This window comes from Cibotium barometz, chromosome 18 (assembly GCF_041138505.1).
Source record: "Cibotium barometz isolate CiBa-2024 chromosome 18, ASM4113850v1, whole genome shotgun sequence".
In the NCBI taxonomy this organism is placed as follows: domain Eukaryota; kingdom Viridiplantae; phylum Streptophyta; class Polypodiopsida; order Cyatheales; family Cibotiaceae; genus Cibotium; species Cibotium barometz.
Genome location: NC_141063.1, coordinates 12,499,794 through 12,521,169, shown reverse-complemented (window position 1 = coordinate 12,521,169; position 21,376 = coordinate 12,499,794). Strand labels below are relative to the sequence as shown.

General features: G+C 36.7%; 1 protein-coding gene across 1 annotated transcript in view; it reads right to left on the bottom strand.

Annotated features, from left to right (window-relative positions):
* Positions 1–3,165: 3,165 nt before the first annotated feature.
* Positions 3,166–21,376, bottom strand: part of LOC147628951 (uncharacterized) — a 76,874-nt gene continuing 58,663 nt past the window's right edge. The window contains exons 4-6 of the mRNA XM_086812840.1: positions 4,091–4,188; positions 3,685–3,890; positions 3,166–3,388 (exon numbers count right to left, since the gene is read on the bottom strand). Coding sequence (XP_086668966.1) covers positions 3,166–3,388; positions 3,685–3,890; positions 4,091–4,188 — 527 coding nt within the window. The remainder of the gene's footprint in view (positions 3,389–3,684; positions 3,891–4,090; positions 4,189–21,376) is intronic.

The window sequence follows — 21,376 nt, the reverse complement described above, 5'->3', positions numbered from 1 at the left end:
GCAGGTAGCCTCTTCTAGGTGTCTAGATTGTGGGCCAGGCTTTTCAAGTTTCACAAAGCAAAATTGCTTGCCGACGCCAAGTCCAGAAAGTTAGAGTGAGTGGGGTCATTTACCTATACAACAACCTGCGTGATTCATCAAACGACGCCTATTTGTTTCAAATTAAAACTTTTGGGACCTCTGCCAAATTTCAAATTTTGAATGTTTATGCGGCCTTATCCGGCCTCTCCTCCTCTTTTTCTCTTCTAATCACTAGCTCCAAGATTCCACACTCGTGCTAACCCTAAACCTAAAAACAAAAAGAATTAGTGGTAGTAATGCAAGCTTCTCAACCGGTTTTGAGTCTTTTCCCCGGCAGCGGCGCCAATGGAGAGACGGAAGACTCTCTACACTTGTAGCAAGAGTAGCATGATCCGCGTGTAGCTCAATCCAATGGGATTTGCATCCCTTTCGGAGCTAGGGATTCAACCCGTATCGGTGCACGAAAGCTTATCCACAAATGGGAGAGAATGCTATGAACACCACTACCTTGACATAGACTTTACACACACATGCTCAATCTTGCCATAACTCATTCACTCATCATCCCACTCATTCATGCATCCAATACAAGAAGAAGAAAGCTAAGCTAATGCGCACATAAGCTCAAAGCACACTTCATTCTCAAAGCACTTACTTCCCTAGCATACACACAAACCTTGAAGCTTAATGGAACTTGAAATAAACATGCATTCTCATTCACTACTCAAGCAATGCCTTGCCCATGGATAAGCTACAAGCTATGGAGAAGCTTAAGCTTGAATCCACTACCACACAAAGCCTAATAGAGAATCCACTAGCATCAACAAAGAAGCATGCACACTAGAGAATAGAGATGAGAAGAGAGAAAAACATCATCTCATTGCATTGAATTAGAAGAGCATTGCTCATACAATAGTGTAGATGGGGAGAGAGAAGAGCTTGCACCTCTATGAACAAGAGGGAGAGCTAGTCTCAAGAGAGCTCAAGCATAAGTTTAGCCCAATGTATGTGTGAGCTCTCAAATGAGCCATTATTTATACTAAAACTCCTAAAACTCCCAAAACTTCCCATGTGGGATTATTCTCAAGCCCACTCCCACACTCACCTACAACTTGGAACTCTTGTCACCACCTACAACTTGGAACTCTCTACAAGAGCCCTAAATATTTTTCCTGCTTCCATCTTTGTGTTGCATCCTTGCATTGATCACCACTCGTCATGCAACAATATCACTAATATTAATTATTAAAATTGATTTTTATGCATAGAAAGATGCATAAAGGAATTATTTTTATTTCAAAAGTGTTATTCTCATAAAATTTGATTTTTATGCATAGAAAGATGCATAAAGGAATTATTTTTATTTCAAAAGTGTTATTTTCATTAAAATTGATTTTTATGCATAGAAAGATGCATAAAGGAATTATGCATAGAAAGATGGATAAAAGAATTATTTTTATTTCAAAAGTGTTATTCCTATTAAATTTGATTTTATGCATAAATAGATGCATAAAAGGATTTTTTTAATAAAAGTGTTATTCCCATTGAAGTTGATTTTTATGCATAAATAGATGCATAAAGAATTTTTATATCAAAATTAAAATTCTCTTAAATTTCATGTCTAATTCTATGAATATTTGGTAAATGAATAATTAAATTCTCTAAGAGAGAAATTTCTATGGTTTTATATTCACACGGATTGTAAAAAGAGAATATTCAAAGAAAGAAATTCAGTAAAATAGTAACTGAATTATCGAACCTTTTCGAGAAAGATAGATCAGGAAAAATCTTATCCGACTCGAACCTTGAATCAGACTATGATCAAGACCAAACTCTTTTGTCAGTTTCGACAAGGAAAGAAGGTGTAACCACTTTAGAAAATTACACTCAAAACTCCCGCCAAATCTGAAACTAAGTTTGAGACCCTTCGAATTGATCTGTGGATCAAGGTTATAGAATTCGAGGAATTCTGGTATGAAATTTAGAATTTTGATCATAAAGTTTTGGGATACTGATTCAAGAAATACTCCTTGTATTCAAAAGAAAATCAAACTGAAAACTTGCATAGAAATGAGATGTGATGTGAATAGAGGTGATGATATGTGATGTGAATAGATGTGATGAGATGCGATGTGAATCAGATAGATGTGAATGAATGGATGAGATCAGGGAAATTATCAAGAACCCCAACTAGAGATTCTCTAGCTTAGACAGATAATCTGCCATAGCATGACTGGAACCAAGAATGTGAACAACTGTAAACTCCAATTCTTAATAGAATCAGCATCAATCAAGCTAGCTTGCCTGCTAAGTCCAGTTTATTTAAATAGGTAAAGTAGAGCCAAATGATCAATATGAAATGTGAACCTCTTCCTCAGCAAGTAGTGCCTAAAATTTTTGATTGAATAAATCATTCCTAGAGCCTCCCTTTCAGTGGTGGAATAATTTCTCTCTTCTTAGGATAGCCTTCTACTAGCATAATAAATAGGCATGAACCACTTTGGCTCCCTTTCTTGCATAAGGACACTCCCAATTTTTGCTATATCTAATGCATCCACAAAGACGTGGAATGGAAGATCCCATTCCAGAGGCTAAACGATCAGTGCCATAGCCAACATTAGTTTCAACTAACGGAACACCATGTCACACTATGTCATCCCACTGAATGCTAGTCTTCTTAATCTCCTGGTTCAGGGGAAAGTGCACATGTGCCAAATATTGCATCATCTAGTTGTGCCACACATGTCCCATAAACCTATTTAACTCCTTACCAGTATGAGGAAGTGGGGATTTTTGGATCACCTCCACCTTAGCTAGATCCACCATAATACCATCTTTGGAGACAATATGGCCCAAAAGCATTCAACTCTGAATAGCAAAGGCACACTTCTGAGGATTAAGACTAAGTTGAGCTGCCCAACATTTTCTCAAACATAATAGAAAATGATGTAGATGATGACACTTCCTCCCAAACACACTGAAGTCATCAATAAAAACCCTCATAAATGAAGTTAGATACTCTTCAAATATTTCTTGCACCATTCTCTAAAAAGTGAACGAGGAATTCTTCAACCCGAATGTCATTACATTCAAAGAAAACACCTCCCATTCAGTCCTCACAAAAACAGTCTTCTCTCTATCCTCTTATGCCATACAAACGTGATTATACCCACTGAATCCATCCAATAATGTCTTGCCAACTGCATCCAGTATTGAAACTGTGAATGGAAGCACCGTGATGGTAGCAGCATTCAGCTTCCTATAATCCACACATAGCCAACTGAATCCATCCAATAATGTCTTGCCAACTGCATCCAGTATTGAAACTGTGAATGGAAGCACCGTGATGGTAGCAGCATTCAGCTTCCTATAATCCACACATAGCCAAAGCTTCCGATTCTTCTTTGGAACTATGACAATCGGAGACAACCATATTGCCCAATCGATGGGGTAAATAAACCCAACCTTTAAAAGCTTATCCAATTCCTCTTTCACCCTTTTGGCATAATTTAGATTCATCTATATCTTTGTTATTTTATTGGTACTCCATTTTCCATTAGATTAATCTTATGCTCGTAGAGTTCTATATTTATCCCTTGCATGTCGATATAACTCCATGCAAAGACATCCACAAACTAAATTACCAAAGCCTATAAATCTTACCAAAATGACTCTTCCAGCTTGGCACTGACTCGGACATTCCTCGGATCATCCTCCAATCCAAGATTCAAATCCACCAAATCATCCTCCTTAACATGCCCAAACTTTTGCAACTCATGGTCAAAGGCCTTCTCCACTAGCACCACTTGTTGCTGAAGATGAGGGATTTGTGAGACTGCTCTACTCGAGGACCCTGAGACTACTGATCTCTACAAATCTATCAAAGATAATTAAACTCTAGTGTCCACACAGGATGATATTTATCCATAATTGACACTGCATCCACCTTGAACATGCTCACCAAGTCAGAATTCTGCCTAAGATAGACGTCTTCCTCACATCAATATCCAGTCTTTCTAGCATATTGACCCCCTCCACTATGCAGGGACGAGCAAGAGTACTATTGCACCCAGCGGCTCAATGTGGCGACAGAGTGCACAGTCGGACCACTTCCCACGTCGTCGCGTGAGAGCACCACCATGGTACTACATGTGTCAAGATGGCGCACTGTAATCACCAAAAGAGCCATTGCCAAGATCAAGAAGACAAAGCTTAAAAGGGTGGTTGATCACTACTGTAGAGAGGTTACACACTGCTAATAGCTCACAGCTAATAGTTGATAGCTGTTGAAATATACAAGTGAATAGGGTGTGTGCGGGAACAAGCCCTTGGCAAGAGGCTGTAAAAGAGAATCTATAAATATGAGAGAACCTATGGAAAGGTGAGAATTATCTATTGGGAGAGAATAAAGGGTAGCATGAGGAGATTTAGGAGGTATGGAGATATTATGGGAAGAGGTGGAGAGAATCAAGCAAAAGAGGTGGAGTGAATCAAGGAGAGATCAGTAAACCCTATAAATTGAGGCATTGGCCTAATGAGAATTTGTTAGTTTTTGATTATCCATGCCTACATTAAGTTATCAATTAATTGCTCACTAATCACATCTTAATTATCATCTAATCTCTTTGTTAATGATGTTGATTCTAGCATTTGATCCACCATAGCTCATCACATTGCTGCAAAGTTAACATGGTATCAGAGCCTAGCTTAGAATCCATCAAATTCATGAGCCCATTATCTTTTTAATCACCTAGCTAATCAAGATTAGTAGATAATCAAATTTTACCTCTTCTTTTCAAAGAGCTTCTATACCCCCAACTGGTGGAGGGGCTTGATCTCCCTCCAGGCTTAATAATAGCCTCCAAGCTCTTAGCCATACATAGTCATACTCCCAAGGCTTCAGCCCATTCAAACAAATTGCCAAACTGCCATCTACATCTGCTGATTTTTGATAATTTTCTAGCACCGTTTTTTTAGGAAAAAATGAGATCTTGTCTGCTCCAGATGAAATGGCTCTAATTCCTCTTGGCCCTAGGGGTTTTCAAGGGTGCTCTACAAGCTGGTGAAGACAGATTTTGATTTGATCAAGTTTGCTCTTCATCAAATCTGCAGATGACTTTGGTGAAACAGAGATTAAGCATTCAATGTTTGGTCAAATCTTGTGTTTCTTGGCTTAATCCTCTACTAGAATAATTGCTATTGATGGCCTTGAAAGGATTTGAGCTCATTTGAACTCTAAGGCCTTAGATCTGGACTCCCTGCATACTCTATTTTTTGCACACAAAATAGAGGATTAATTTTCTAGTCAATGATTAATCAGCACTAATCACTATTTTTTGGTGCGATTGAGGGTTCAAATTAACCATTAGGTATCTGATACAGATCCCTATAACTTCAGATTGCAATTCGGAGATGGTTTGACACTCCAACCATTCCGTTAATGGTAAAATTATGTTGATAAATTTGTGGTAATCATCATCTTGCATTTAACCCACACACAAATTCAAGTTATTCACAGCCAGAGTTGCATTTGGGAATATGCATAAGAATGAATGCTATATGCATTATGTATTGGGCACATTACATCATTGTAAAAAAATGGGATCAGACACTACCCTTGTCTCCAAAATAAGGCAAAATAAGGCAAGAGGTAAGACCTCCCGCATAGATTTGGGTTTGCCTTGCATAATGACACAAGATAAACATCAAAAGCCCAAAAGAACTATAAAAAAATACATTAAAACATGTTGACCTTTTCCACTTGCATCCGCTCTCTCACACATAGAATGTCTTTGTAAAGTCCGGACAAACAAGAATAGGAGCTGATGTAAGCAAAGCTTTGAGCTCATTAAAACTCTTGTCGGCAATGGCATCCCAAAAGAAAGCTTCCCTCTTGAGTAAATCGATAAGAGGTGCTGCTGTTTTAGGGTTCTCAGGGATATGGGCAGAAATAGTATTTTGGCTATATCTTGAGCTAGAAATATTAGAATCCAAAACTTTCTTTCTCAAATCGAAGCCCTTGATGAGTTCTACAAGCCTATGTGATTAGATCTATGAGACCGTAAACTCCCTATGATTGAATTAGGGTTTATCAGCTGAAATAGTATTTCGGCTGAAATAGTATTTTGGCTATATCTTGAGCTAGAAATATTAGAATCCAAAACTTTCTTTCTCAAATCGAAGCCCTTGATGAGTTCTACAAGCCTATGTGATTAGATCTATGAGACCATAAACTCCCTATGACTGAATTAGGGTTTGTCAACCCTAATTAGGGTTTGTCAACCCTATGTGATTAGATCTATGAGACCATAAACTCCCTATGACTGAATTAGGGTTTGTCAACCCTAGTAAAACCCTAATTTTTACCCTAAAGGAATATCAGATTTCAAAGGTTAAGGGCTTGTTGGGTAGGTCTAAGGAAGTACTAAGGGCTTGTTGGGTAGGTCTAAGGAAGTACTAAGGGCTTGCATAATACTGAATTAGGGTTTTGATAATTCAAAGGTTAAGGGCTTGTTGGGTAGGTCTAAGGAAGTACTAAGGGCTTGCATAATACTGAATTAGGGTTTTGATAATTCTTCAAAATCTTTCCCAAGTGACTTTCTTAGTGAGCCAATGGCTTCCCGCTTGCCCCAATTCACTTGTTCAAGCATCTATGTTCAAGCATCCAACACTCCATTGACATCCAAAAGCTCATAGTATATACTCACCAATGCCTATAACTCCAACCATGCATAGGATTTTGGAAAAATTTTGGCATGGTCTCTGAAAGATCCTTGTCCCCACCACGCAACGAATTCAGGGGTGCTAGCAGCGGAAGTAGCACTTCTTGCGCAGAGCAGGGTCCCTCACTCGGGGCCTTGCCCATGGATATCCGGACAAGAGACTAATTCATCGGTTCTTCCAAAACTGAACCCGGAAAAACTTTCTTCGCCCGGAAAGCACGAGCGATTCCTCTAGGATAAATTTACTCTAACGTAGCTAAAGAGTCTTAATTAACTGAACTGATTTGACCAAACTCGTATCATAGTTAGATCATGGAAAAGACTTGCACTTGGATCATAGAGACCAATGCTTTTTTCCTCATTGAGAGGCATAGCCGTTGATTCTTTTCCATAGAACAATTTTTATCCGGGATTTACTTCATCTATCGTACCATAACAGAATTGAGTCATTTTAGGGATCCATCAGTCCAGCCTAACCCCTTCCAGTCCCATGGGTTAGCTAACCGCCCAACCACTGTAGTGATGGGATTCATTTAAGAATTTGGTTAGGTTTTGTCCCGGGTACCAGGGAAAAGAGTTCCTAGGCCCCCTAGCCAGATATTCATGCAAACTTAAAACTAGTCACACCACTTACACACCCATTATAAAATTACCTTTTTCACAGATTCAATTGTCTTTAAAAAAAATACCTTTTTCACAGATTCAATTGTCTTTAAAAAAATCTTTCAATGAAACTATAGTATCATTGATCATAATCTTCCAAAATGTCCACTTGAATCCTAATTCCTAATTTTTCCATCAGTGTACTTATGGCATCATTGGCAACCAAAACCCTCACTACCTATCCACTCAGGGGCCTTTCAATAGTTCCTAGCTCATAGTGCTCGGCAATATATTCACTTATAAAAATCAAAATGGAATATCCGTTAAAGATCAATAAGATCAACCAATAGATCCATATAAAAGGGCCATGGACTCATCCGTTGAGGACCAGCAAGGTCAATCAACTAGATCCATGCCCGAATTCAGAAAATAACTCGTACTCCTTGTTCCAATATCTTCCACGACGCACGTGTGGGTATCTTCGGCGACCCAGAGCCTGAGCACCGTATGGTCAGCACCCTCTAGGATCCTTCGCAAGTCACCTAGCGCTTCACTCATAGGTCGCTTCCTTGGTCCCTCATCCACTGTACCAGAATCTCACCATTTAAATCGAACCGAGGTTGGTCAAGACCTCGGCCGACCTTGCTATGTGAGATGTCCTCTGTTGACTCTCCATCAACTGTTGCAACTTTATCAGATAGGTCTCCACACCCTCATTCACAAGATGGTCAAAATGCTTCCCCAGCATTTTTGACATAAAATAGTCATTTAAAAACAAGTCATAAATATAATTTCTGTAATGAACTCTCGTCTTTCCACATTGTTCCACATCAATCCTCATTTATTTCATAGGTATTCCCATTCTCATCACAATATTTTCCATCTCATCACATCTTTCCTCATTTATCCGCATCAGATCTCATCCACTCGCATCTACCCATATCCACATCTCATCACATCTCATCACATCTACCCATATCCACTCGCATCTACCCATATCCACATCTCATCACATCTACCCTTATCCACATCTCATCACATCATATTCGTTCACATCACATAACACATCTATCCCAATTTACATCACATCTCATTCACTCACATCCCGATTCACATGACATCATATCTCATTTATTCACATGACATCATATCTCATTTATTCACATCCCGATTTACATCACATCACATCTATTCATGTCTATCACATCCATTTACATCCATCACATCACATTCATTCATCCACCACATTCATTCTCATAACCATCCCATCACATGCATTCTATCCACGTTACTTCTATCCACATCATATCTCATTCATACATATCTCATCTCATTTATCCACATCCATCCAATTGTTCACATGTATAACTACTCACATCTATCCATACATTCATGTCTATCACTTCACATCCACATATATTCATGTCACATCACATCTCTTTACATCACATCACATTCTTTCACATATACATCCACATCACATTCTTTCACATATACATCCACATCCATTCTTTCACATACATCCACATCCATCCTTTTACATACACATTCACATACACATTCACATCCATTCTTCACATACACATTCACATCCATTCTTCACATACACATCCATATCCATTCTTCACATACACGTCCATATCCATTCTTCACATACACATTTACATCCCTCACATCTCATGCATTCACATCCTGTTTCATATCACATTACATCTCATCCATTCATTCATTCACATCTATCATGATTCACATGTCATCACATCTCATCCATTCACATCTCATCCATTCACATCCGGATTCACATCACATTACATCTCATCCATTCATTCACGTCACATCACATCTCATCTATTCACATCCCGTTTCACATCACATTACATCTCATCCATTCATTCATTCGCATCTATCTTGATTCACATGTCATCACATCTCATCCATTCACATCCGGATTCACGTCATCTATTCACCATTGAGGCAATCCCTATTATGGCTACATGGTATGATGAGATGCTACAATTTGTCACTACTGGAGTAATGGGAGATGGATTGTCTTCTAGGGACAAATGGAAGCTCCTAATGGTCTGTAGCATGAATTTTTGGGTGATTGTTGCTGATTGTTGTATAAGAAGGGAGTTGATCAGATTCTTTGAAGATGTGTTCCTCCTCATGAACAGGACGCGGTTCTGTGGTAAGCTCACCAAGGTATTAGTGGAGGGCATTTTGCAAGAGATGTAATTGGTCAAATTTTTTTGCAAAGCAGACTGTGGTGGCCTTCACTCCTAGGAGATGCTGATAGGTTTGCAAAATGGTGTGGTGTTTTGTCAGCAACTTGGACAGCCAGACAAAGAGAGATCGAATGCCTCACAACCCGATTCTATCGTTAGAACATTTTCATAAGTGGGGATTGGACGTTGTCGGTCCAATTAAACCAGTTGACTAAAGGATGGGTAATAGATATATTCTGGTTGCCATAGATTACAATACAAAGTGGGTGGAAGCCAAAGCTTTGCAGGATAATACAGGTCAAATAGTAGCTAAGTTCCTTTATGAAATGATCATGACCAAATTTGGATGCCCCATTGAGTTGGTCAGTGACCTGAGTAAGCATTTCCTAAATAAAGTGATAAAGGAGTTAGTCACTTGGCACTTGATATACACAAGAAATCTACTGTGTATTATTCACAAGAGAATGATCAAGTAGAGTCTAGTAATAAGATCTTGCAGGCGGATTATGAAGAAGGTGGTTGATGAAAACCAAAAGGACTAGGATGAAGAGTTGTACTCTGCACTCTAGTCTTTCAACACGGCTGTTGAGGTGGCACTGAGGCAGTGGTTCCCATGGAGTTTTTGGTTCCTAGTTTACGGATTGTAGTAGCCAAAAGGAGAGTCCAAAGGAATCTATATCACATCGGATGAACTAGTTATTGCAAATGGATGAAGAAAGATTGAAAAGATTCTACGTCTTTCAGGTGATTCAGGATCGGAGGAAGAAATGCTATTTAGCAAGGTGGGGTTAGTATGTTTTGCACGGATGGATGAGCATGTTAGTTCATCCTAGTGTAGAAGAGTCAACTTCAATAAGGGGATGTGGTGGTCCTAGGGCACCGTAGGATTAAGTTTAATGCATAGCGGTGGAGAGTAAGCTATTATTACCAATAGTAGGCTGGATAGAAAAATTACATTAGCTTTTGTGCTGAAGCTTCAATGGCTCTGTTTGGAGAATGACAAGCAAGAGAGCACAGATTGGGGAACTACGTTGATTCCAACAAAATTGCATGTTATAGATTCTTTCTGGAGGTAGTTTGGTTACATATGAAGACCCTGAATATCTCTGCATAGGTTATGGGTTGGTTATTGAGATTGAGTTTCTTGAAGCGACATGGCAAAGGCTAGCCAAGAGATTGAAGAGGCCAATAAGAGGGCATATCATCAAAGCAAAACCTATCAAAAATTACACAAAGAGAAAGATAATAGAATAGTCGATCTGCATAAGCTCTAGCACATGTCAAGTGGCTAGAGCCATTCATGGACCCCAACAAAGAGAAAGATAATAGAATAGTGCATTTGCACTAGCTCTAGCACATGTCATCAATAGATCCCAACAAAGCATTGGTTGATGTTCTTTTGTTTACAAATACAAGGTTGAAAGAGATCATAGTACATGTTCATTCCCCATCCTCTACTCCAAAGCCCTAATCCTCTATTTCCTTCACTCCAAGGCTGACAGAGCTCATAGTACGTGGTCAATCCTAGGATTAGGTACCAACTACCCCCCCTAAGCGTGTGCTAAAAGCATTTTCGGTTAAGTATTTATAGTTTTTATTATACCCATGCTTGTTCTACAAGATTTCTTTTACAAAAATTGGGTAATAAAATATCAAAAAAACTCACTCCCATGATAGTCCTCCCGGTTCAAGAAGCAATTGTCCTGGATTGGAAATATTAGCACACACAAGTGATTAAACACATTGATCATTCCCATGTGTAAGCAATGATCACATAGGCGTCCCCATTCGACCATAGAGGTTATGACTAACATACCCTCTTCTCAGCGCACATAGCTGATTAACACACCGTTAATCTTGATAATCTTATACCAGTGCACACAGCTGATTAATACATAGCTAACCTTGGTTTAAAGTAAAATATGTCAGTACACACAACCGATTAACACATAGTTAATCCTAACGAAATTATACCAGCTCATAGCTGGTTAACATCAGTGCACACAGCCAATACACACAGTTAATCTTGGATGAAATTATACCAGTGCACACAGTTGGTTAACACATAGTTAACCCTAGTTTAAACTAAAATACATTAGTGTACATAGTCGATTAACATATAGGTAATCCTGATAAAATTACACCAGTACATAGCTGGTAACACATAGTTAGCCCTAGTTTAAACTAAAATATGTCAACTCATACATCCGATTAACACAGTTAATCTTGACAAAATTATACCAGTACATATAGCTGGTTAACACATAGTTAACCCTCGTTTAAACTAAAATATGTTAGTGCACACAACTGATTAACACACAGTTAATCTTGACAAAATTATACCAGCGCACATAGTTGGTTAACACACAGTTAACCATGGTTTATGCCAAAATTGGCATGGTTTATGGAGTAAACTTAGAGGTCCAAACATGGCTCAAATGCTGATCGAGCATGGCTCAGAGGTTCTCATGGTGGACATGTAATACCTCCGACAGACTTAGAGACCAATGAGTAACACTCGAATCCAATAGAATAAATATAAGAATCACTTTGTTTCTACAAACTAAATTGCAACACTAAGATCAAGATGTTAATAAGTTAGCTCAAAAATGTAAAATCCATCACATGAATTTGCAGATTTGGAATATAAACTTTGTTGCCCAAGGTTTTGGCAAAAATAAATTAAGACTAGAAAAAGAACCATAAATCTTACATTGGTGAATTGTTGCCACAAAATGAAATGGTTAAGAAAAATAGAAAATTTAAAATAATTTAAAAATAATAAAAAAATGTAATCATTAGAGGTAAATATGGGGACTTATCGTAGGTAAGTCGAGCTGATAATTGTCAAAATATAACAATGGTTTAACTGCTCAATAGCATCCTTAGCAAAAGCTCAACGCAACTCCATGGAAGAAATCATCGGTATAACCTGCACATCATGCTTTCACCATGCATAACAACATGCATATCCTCATGCACAATCTCAAGTCTATTGTCTCCATGATTATGACATAAACTGCCTAAGTGAAATGCCCACATAACCTAGAATAGCGTTGGTGCATAATCTGAAAATTTACCCAAGTTGTGAATCCTTGCATAACTAAGGGAATGTCTAAAATCATTAAATCAAACGATTTGGTCATGACCATTTGCTAAAGATACCATATGACAATGATCACTCTTGGCCTCGAAAAGGTTTAAGTATTTTTACTAATGCATAGGTGAGAAAATTATGTGTTGTACCAATATACTCAACGCACGCGTGGGTATCTTCGGCGACCCAGAGCCTGAGCATCGCTCACCATTTTTAAATCGAACCAAGGCTGGTCAAGACCTCGGTCGACCTTGCTACGCGAGACGTCCTCCGTTGACTCTCTGTCAGCTGTTGCAACTTTATTAGTTAGGTCTCCACGACCTCATTCACAAGATAGTCAAAATGCTTCTCCAGCATTCTTGACATAAAACAATCATTTAAAAATAGGTCATAAATACAGTTTCTATAATGAACTCTCGTCGTTCCACATCAATCCACATTACTTAAACCACGTCCAATTCATATGTATTTCCATTCTCATCCAATCACATCATTTTCCATCTCATCACATCTTTCCTCATTTATCCTCATCACATCTCATCCACTCGCATCTACCGATATCCACATCACATCACATTACATTCATTCACATCTCATCCATTCATATCTACCCCGATCCACATCACATCACATCCATTTCACCTCACATCTCATTCATTCGCATCAATCCCGATTCACATTCCATCACATCTCATCCATTTACATCATATCTCATGCATTCACATCTATCCCGTTTCACATCACAATGTGACAAAAATTATTCTTTTAGCCTAGGATATTCCTAGAAGATGGTAGGAAGTCCTCTTTTCACATTATGCATAAGAATGAATTATGTATCAATTTTCTTAAAAATTCTACCATAGCTCCGCTGCTATTACTGGTAATTTTTAATTTTATGAAAAGATTAAGACATAGTAAAGTAATTATGATAGTATAACTATCTTTTAGCCTTAAATCTAATTTATGGATTTATCTCATAATATTACCATATTTTTCAAGCATATAAGTATAAAAACCATTTTCTTAAACCTCTAGCTTTACAAGCCTAGAGTTTGATTTGTGAATAGAGAATTTCTCCATGAGAAGCATAAATTGAATAGAGAATTGGTCATAGGAATGACTATTCTTTGGGGGAGAGAGAGAGATAAACATAAAAGCATTCTAATTTAAGTATAAATGTAAACTTTATGTGATTTATCACTGAAATTCATTAGAGATCTTCATTTGCATTGAAGAACCATTCAATTGAATACTTCTCAAGCTTGAGAGGGGTTGAGAAGTGAAAAACATTTAGAAGATTAAGGAAAAGACCATAAAATCACACTTTACCTCTTATTTTGCTTGATTCTTTAGTCATTGGAGAGGCCCCCAACCAATCAATTGGTTAGTATGTTGAGAAAGGCTCCAAAGAAGGTCGAAGAGAGAGAGAAGCTCCAATCTCTCAAAATTATGGAGGATTTTTAGAGGATAATAGAAAATATCATTAGTTTAGTATAATACCAGCATGGTATAGTTCACATATTTTTTTACAAAGGACTAAGGATCTATTTATAGGTGAGGGAGGCCTCTAACCAAGTCCAACTAGGTTCTAGAATTTTCCAGGTTCACTTTGGCTGAATTTAGACAAGATTTGGACCTAGTTTAGCTCCCTTTTGATTTGGTTTGATCCAGGAGAGAGGAGACATAAAAATATCACAATATTTTTGAGTTAAAAACTCAACCACATGTGTGAAATAGGTGCCTCCTTGAAGTGCCCCCTTCTCCTTACCAAGGTGCCTCCTTGAAGTGCCCCCTTCTCCTTACCAAGGTGCCTCCTTGAAGTGCCCCCTTCTCCTTACCAAGGTGTCAAAAATGTATCATTATACGCAAAATATCTCATTTTTTAGTAATATCTCATAGTTTTTTACTAAATAAACCTTGTACTCAGTCAACTCTTCATCTTATGTGGGCATTTACTCATTTTTGGGTATTTTCTTTTATTTATTGGATTTATCTCCTCCCCACACTTGGATTGATCCTATTGGCCCACAAGAACCTTAATTGGACCATAATCCATAAAATCCTGAAAATCTAGACCCTTAGGGTAAGGTCCTTTATACACATTTTCAATTAATTCCAATTGCACATTGGAAAGTTCTTTTTGAATTTTTGTTTCAGGGGAAACCATTTTAGACACTAGGAGGATTATTATATCCAAAAATATCTTAATTTTGGATTACCTCCCTCTAGACATTTTCTCTCTCCAAGCAAAAATAGGGTAAAATAGGATCTTTTTTTTATTTCAGAGAGGGGAATAATTATAAGATCAGAAGGGGAGGTTCTTACACATGTACACCTTAAAAGCTGGAGGGAGGAATCTTATATCCTACCCCACTTAAAAAACGCAAGATGTCCTCATCTCGCAGTTGGGGGACAACTCTTTCTCTTAAATTCCAACTGATTCTGGGGTTCCTTATAGTCTGGTCAACCCAACAAAATCCTGGGATAAAGATCCCTTATATAGAACTCATTATCTGTAAGATTCTTCTCTCCAGCTTTTAAGGTGTACAGGTGTAAGAACCTCCCCTTCTGATCTTGTAATTATTCCCCTCTTTGAAATAAAAGAAAGATTCTATTTTACCCTATTTTGACCTAGAAAGAGAAAATATCTAGAGAGAGATAATCTAAAATTGAGATATTTTTAGATATAAAATCCTCCTAGTGTCTAAAATGGTTTCTCCTGAAACAGAAATTCAAAAAGAACTTTCCAATGTTCATTTGGAATTAATTGAAAATAAGTATAAAGGAGCTTAGCTTAAGGGTCTAGATTTTCAAAAAATTTTGAATTATGCTCCAATTAAGGTTCCTATGGGCCAATAGAATCAATCCAAGTGTGGGGAGGAGATAAATCCAATTTATAAAAGAAAAACTCCTAAAAATGAGTAAATGCTCACATAAGATGAAGAGTTGACTAAGGACAAGGTTTATTAGTAAAAAACTATGAGTATTACTAAAAAAAAGAGATATTTTGGTATAATGATTTAATTTCGACACCTTGTAAGGAGAAGGGGGCTCTTCAAGGAGGCGCCTATTTCACATGTGTGGTGGAGTTTTAAACTCAAAAATATTATGATATTTTTATCTCTCCTCTCTCCTAGATCAAACCAAATCAAAAGGGAGCCAAACTAGGTCCAAATCTTGTCTAAATTCAGCCAAAGTGAACTTGAAAAATTCTAGAACTAGTTGGACTTGGTTAGAGGCCTCCCTCACCTATAAATAGATCCTTAGCCCTTTGTAAAAAAATATGAGAACTATACAATGCTAGTATTATACTGAAATAATGATATTTTATATTATCCTCTAAAAATCCTCTATAAATTAAAGATATTGGAGCTTCTTTCTCTCTCTTCAATCTTGCTTGGAGACTTCATTAATATACTAATCCAATTGATTGGCTGGGTGCCTCTACTTTGAGATCAAAGAATCAAGCAACCTAGGAGATAAAATGTGGTTTATGGATTTTTTTCTTTAATCTCCAAATGTTTCTCTCTTCTCGACCCCTCTCAAGCTTGAGAAGCATTCAATTGAATGGCTTTTTAATACAATTGAAGCTCTTTAATGAATTGTGGTGATAAAACACATAAATTTCCATTTATGCTTAAATTAAATGTTTTTTTAAGCATGTCTCTCTCTCTCTCTCTCTCTCTCTCTCTCTCTCTCTCTCTCTCTCTCTCTCTCTCTCTCCCCCCCCCAAAGAATGGTCATTCCTATGACCTATTCTATATTCAAATGAAGCTTCTCACATGAAGCAATTCTCTAATCTAAAAGTAATTTCTATGCTTGTCAAATTAGAGGCCAAATAAGTGGCTTTTTAATGCTTTTATGCTATTTAATTTATGGAAAAATGTCCATAATTGGATATTGATCCATTTAATGGTTATTCTAATCATAGGGGATATTACTAAACTTTATGCTTTCAAATTATTGAGAATTATCAGTAATAGCAGCGGAGCTATGGTAAAATTTTTGAAAAATTAACACATAAATGATTTTCATTCATAATATGAAAAGAAGACTTCCTACCATATTCTAGGATTAATCATCCTAGAATTAATTGAATGATTCTCATTATAATCATGGAAAATTTGATTTTTATGTTTATGCATAAATATTTAATTAGAAAAAAGAGAAATTTCTAGTAATCCATTTTTATGTTTAAAGAGTAATCTTCATGACAATGGAAATCCATGTATTCCAATGAAGTAAGAGAAAAATTGGGATGCTAAAATAATGTAGATTTTACTTAAAAATTAAAGAAGAATTTTAGTTAAATTTATCTTTTTGCATAGATAAATTTAAATGGTGAAAGAGAAATTCCCACCATATTGGAATTCAACTATTTAGATGGGAAAAGAGAAATTCCTAGCATATTGAAATTAATGAGTATTTTAATTAAATTTAAAGATAAATTTTAGATAAATTTATTTTATCTATGAGAAATATTTAAATGTTAAAAGAGGAATTCCTATGACATTTGGAATTCCATCATTTAGATGGGAAAAGAGAAATTCATAGTATATTGTTATTAATGAGTATTTTAATTAAATTCAAAGATTAATTTTAAAAAAATTTATTTTATCTATGAGAAATATTTAAATGTTAAAAGAGGAATTCCTATGACATTTGGAATTCCATCATTTAGATGGAAAAAGAGAAATTCCTAGTATATTGGAATTAATGAGTATTTTAATTAAATTCAAAGATAAAATTTAGATAAATTTATTTTATTTATGAGAAATATTTAAATGTTAAATAAGGAATTCCTATGACATTCGGAATTCCATCAAATTCCTAGCATATTGAATTAATGGTTATTTTATTTTAGATGAAATTACTTTATGAGAAATATTTGATGATAAAAGAGGAATACCCATGACATTGGAATGCAATTAATTAAATGCAAAAAGAAGAATTCCCATGGTATTTGAGATCCAAGAAATTAAATGAGAAGAAGAGGAATTTTTAGTATAATTCAATTTATGATTAATTATCAAAAGTGAAAATACGAATTGATTTTTGTAAATCCCATGAATTCTTTAATTCAAAAGAGGAATATTGAATATAATTCATTTGAGAAATTGAGAATGAATATGGAGATAGTTGTCGAGAAAAAGAATCTTTAATTAGGCTAAGCAATTGGCACAAATTTAGAAAAAGTCCCATTATATCGGGATCAACGTAGAAAACGCTATTAAATGGGAATAGCATGTGAATGGATGAGATAAGGTGAAAATAGGATGCGATAAGATGTAAACGGGATGCGATAGGATGAGAATGGATGCGATAAGATGTGTATGGGATGTGATAGAATGTGAACGGACGCGATAAGATGTGTATGGGATGTGATAGAATGTGAACGGACGCGATAAGATGTGTACGGGATGTGATAGGATGTGATAGGATGTGATAAAATGTGATGTAATGAGAATGAATGTGGATGTGTATGTGGAAGAATGAATGTGGATGTGTATGTGGAAGAATGGATGTGGATGTGTATGTAGAAGAATGTATGTGGAAGAATGAATGTGGATGTGTATGTGGAAGAATGTATGTGGAAGAATGAATGTGGATGTGTATGTGGAAGAATGGATGTGGATGTGTATGATTTGGTTTGATCCACGAGAGAGGAGAGATAAAAATATCATAATATTTTTGAGTAAAAACTCCACCACATCTGTGAAATAGGTGCCTCCTTGAAGTGCCCCCCCCTTCTCCTTATTTACCAAGGTGTCAAAAATGTATCATTATACCCAAAATATCTCATTGTTTTAGTAATATCTCATAGTTTTTTACTAATAAATCTTTTACTTAGTCAACTCTTCATCTTATGTGGGCATTTACTCATTTTTGGGTATTTTCTTTTATTCATTGGATTTATCTCCTCCCCACACTTGGATTGATTCTATTGGCCCCCCACCACAAGAACCTTAATTGGACCATAATCCATAAATTTCTGAAAATCTAGACCCTTGGGCTAAGGTCCTTTATACACATTTTCAATTAATTCCAATTGCATATTGGAAAGTTCTTTTTGAATTTCTTTTTCAGGGGAAACCATTTTAGACACTAGGAGGATCTTTATATCCAAAAATATCTCAATCTTGGATTACCTCCCTCTAGGCATTTTCTCTCTCCAAGCCAAAATAGAGTAAAACAGGATCTTTCTTTTAGTTCAGAGAGGGGAATAATTATAAGATCAGAAGGGGAGGTTCTTACACCTATACACCTCAAAATCTGGAGGGAGGAATCTTACATCCTATCCCACTTAAAAAACGTAAGATGTCCTCATCTCGTAGCTGGGGGACAACTCTTTCTCTTAAGTTCCAACTGATTCTGGGGTTCCTTATAGTCTAGTCAACCCAACAGAATCCTGGGATAAAGATCCCTTATATAGAACTCATTATCAGATAAAAATTCATTTAGATCATATCATTCATATCCTTAACACAATAATGGTCCATTAGACCGAAAATTTTATCTGAACATTCCTCCACGGGAATTTCAGTCATGCAAGTTCTCAATTTGTCATCCCTTAACTTGATCCACTGGGTCAAGTGTTAACAGTAGCAATCTGTCAGCACAATCCACTAATCTCATAGGGATCTGCTGAAGTCAAGCATCATTCTAGTTATTATCATCATCACTGGGATTCGTCCCATTCATCCTCATGTATGGCTTTGTTAAACTTATCTTCTTTCAACTAGAATTCACGAATCATCATTTTTCAATCAGAATCCAAATCAACTCATCAATTCTCAACCAGAATTTTAAAATCATATCAACCTCAATAGCATTTTTTGCGTATAATTTCAAAGTCTTAGATTTTCTCGTATATACTGCCAATAAAGAGCTGCAGTTATACCCTCGGTATATACGGGTAGTCACGATCCTTGGAATTATAACGTAAATACTATTATATCTAGGCCTCAAGCAAGTCAAAGATTCCATACAATTGCGGTACTTCCATCTGAAGACCCAATTACGTATTTATGAATCTTCATTCTGAATATCAATTTGTATGAATTTCATCACACAATTCCAACCTTTTACTACTACTTCATAAATTTTTGACATTTCTGGCTTCTTGGTTGATCCACTTTAGCCAATTCACTCTGATACCACAGCTGAAAGATCCTTGCTCCCTCTGCGCAATGAATTTGGGGGTGGTAGCAGTGGAAGTAGGACTTCTTATACGAGGCAGGGCCTCGCCCCCAACGGATATCCGAACAAGAGACTAATCCCTCGGTTCTTCCAAAACCAAACTCGAAAAACTTTCCCTCGCCAGGCGATTCCTCCAGGATATTTTTACTCTAACGTTTTTGATAGTTCCTAGCTCATAGTACCCGGCAATATATTCACTTATAAAAATCCAGATGGAATCTCTGTTGAAGATCAGCAAGATCAACCAACAGATCCATATAAAAGAGTCATGAACTCATCCGTTGAGGACCAGCAAGGTCAATTAACCAGATCCATGCCCCGTTTTAGAAAACAACTCTTACTCCTTGTTTCAATATCTTCCTCGACGCACGTGTGGGTATCTTTGGCGACCATGAGCCCGAGCACCGTATGGTCAGCATCCTCTAGGATCCTTCTCACAGGTCACCTAGCGCTTCACTCATAGGCCGCTTCCTTGGTCCCTCGTCCATCGTACCAAAAGCTTACCATTAAATCGAACCGAGGCTGGTCAAGTCCTAAGACCTCAGTCGACCTTGCTACGCGAGACGTCCTCCGTTGACTCTCCATTAGCTATTGCAACTTTATCAGTTAGGTCTCCCACGACCTCATTCACAAGACGATCAAAATGCTTCTCCAGCATTCTTGACATAAAACAGTCATTTAAAAACATGTCATAAATGCAATTTCTATAACAAACTCTCGTCTTTCCACATTGTTCCACATCAATCCACATTACTTAATCCACGTCCAATTCATACGTATTCCTCATTTTCCATCCAATCACATCACATACACATCCACATCCACATCCATTTACTTCCATCTCACCCTTTCACATATCCTCTCATCTCATTCTCATCTCATCATTCACATCCACATCCATTTCCTTCACATCTCATCCCCATTCATTTTCATCTTACCACATCTTATCACATCCCATTCGTATCCCATTCACATCCCATTCGCATCCTATTTTCATCTTATCACATCCCATTCACATCATATCGTATCCTATTTACATCTTATCACATCCCATTTAGTAGCTTTTTCTAATTTGATACCGATAATGGGACTTTTTTTAAATTTTTGCCAATTGCTTGGCCTAGAAATGATTGAATTCCAATTGTCATAGGAATTCCTCTTTTATCATTTAAGTATTTCTCATAGATAAAATAAATTTATCTAAAATTCATCTTTGAATTCAAATAAAATATCCATTAATTCCAATATGTTAGGAATTCTCTTTTTCCATTTAAATGATTGAATTCCAAATTTCATAGAAATTCCTCAGGATATTCAATCCTAGAATATGGTAGGAAGTCGTCTTTTCACGCTATGCATAAGAATGAATTATGTATCAATTTTCTTAAAAATTTTGCCATAGCTCCGTTGCTATTACTGGTAATTTTTAATTTTTATGAAAAGATTAAGACATAGTAAAGCAATTATGATAGTTTAACTATCTTTTAGCCTTAAATCTAATTTATGGA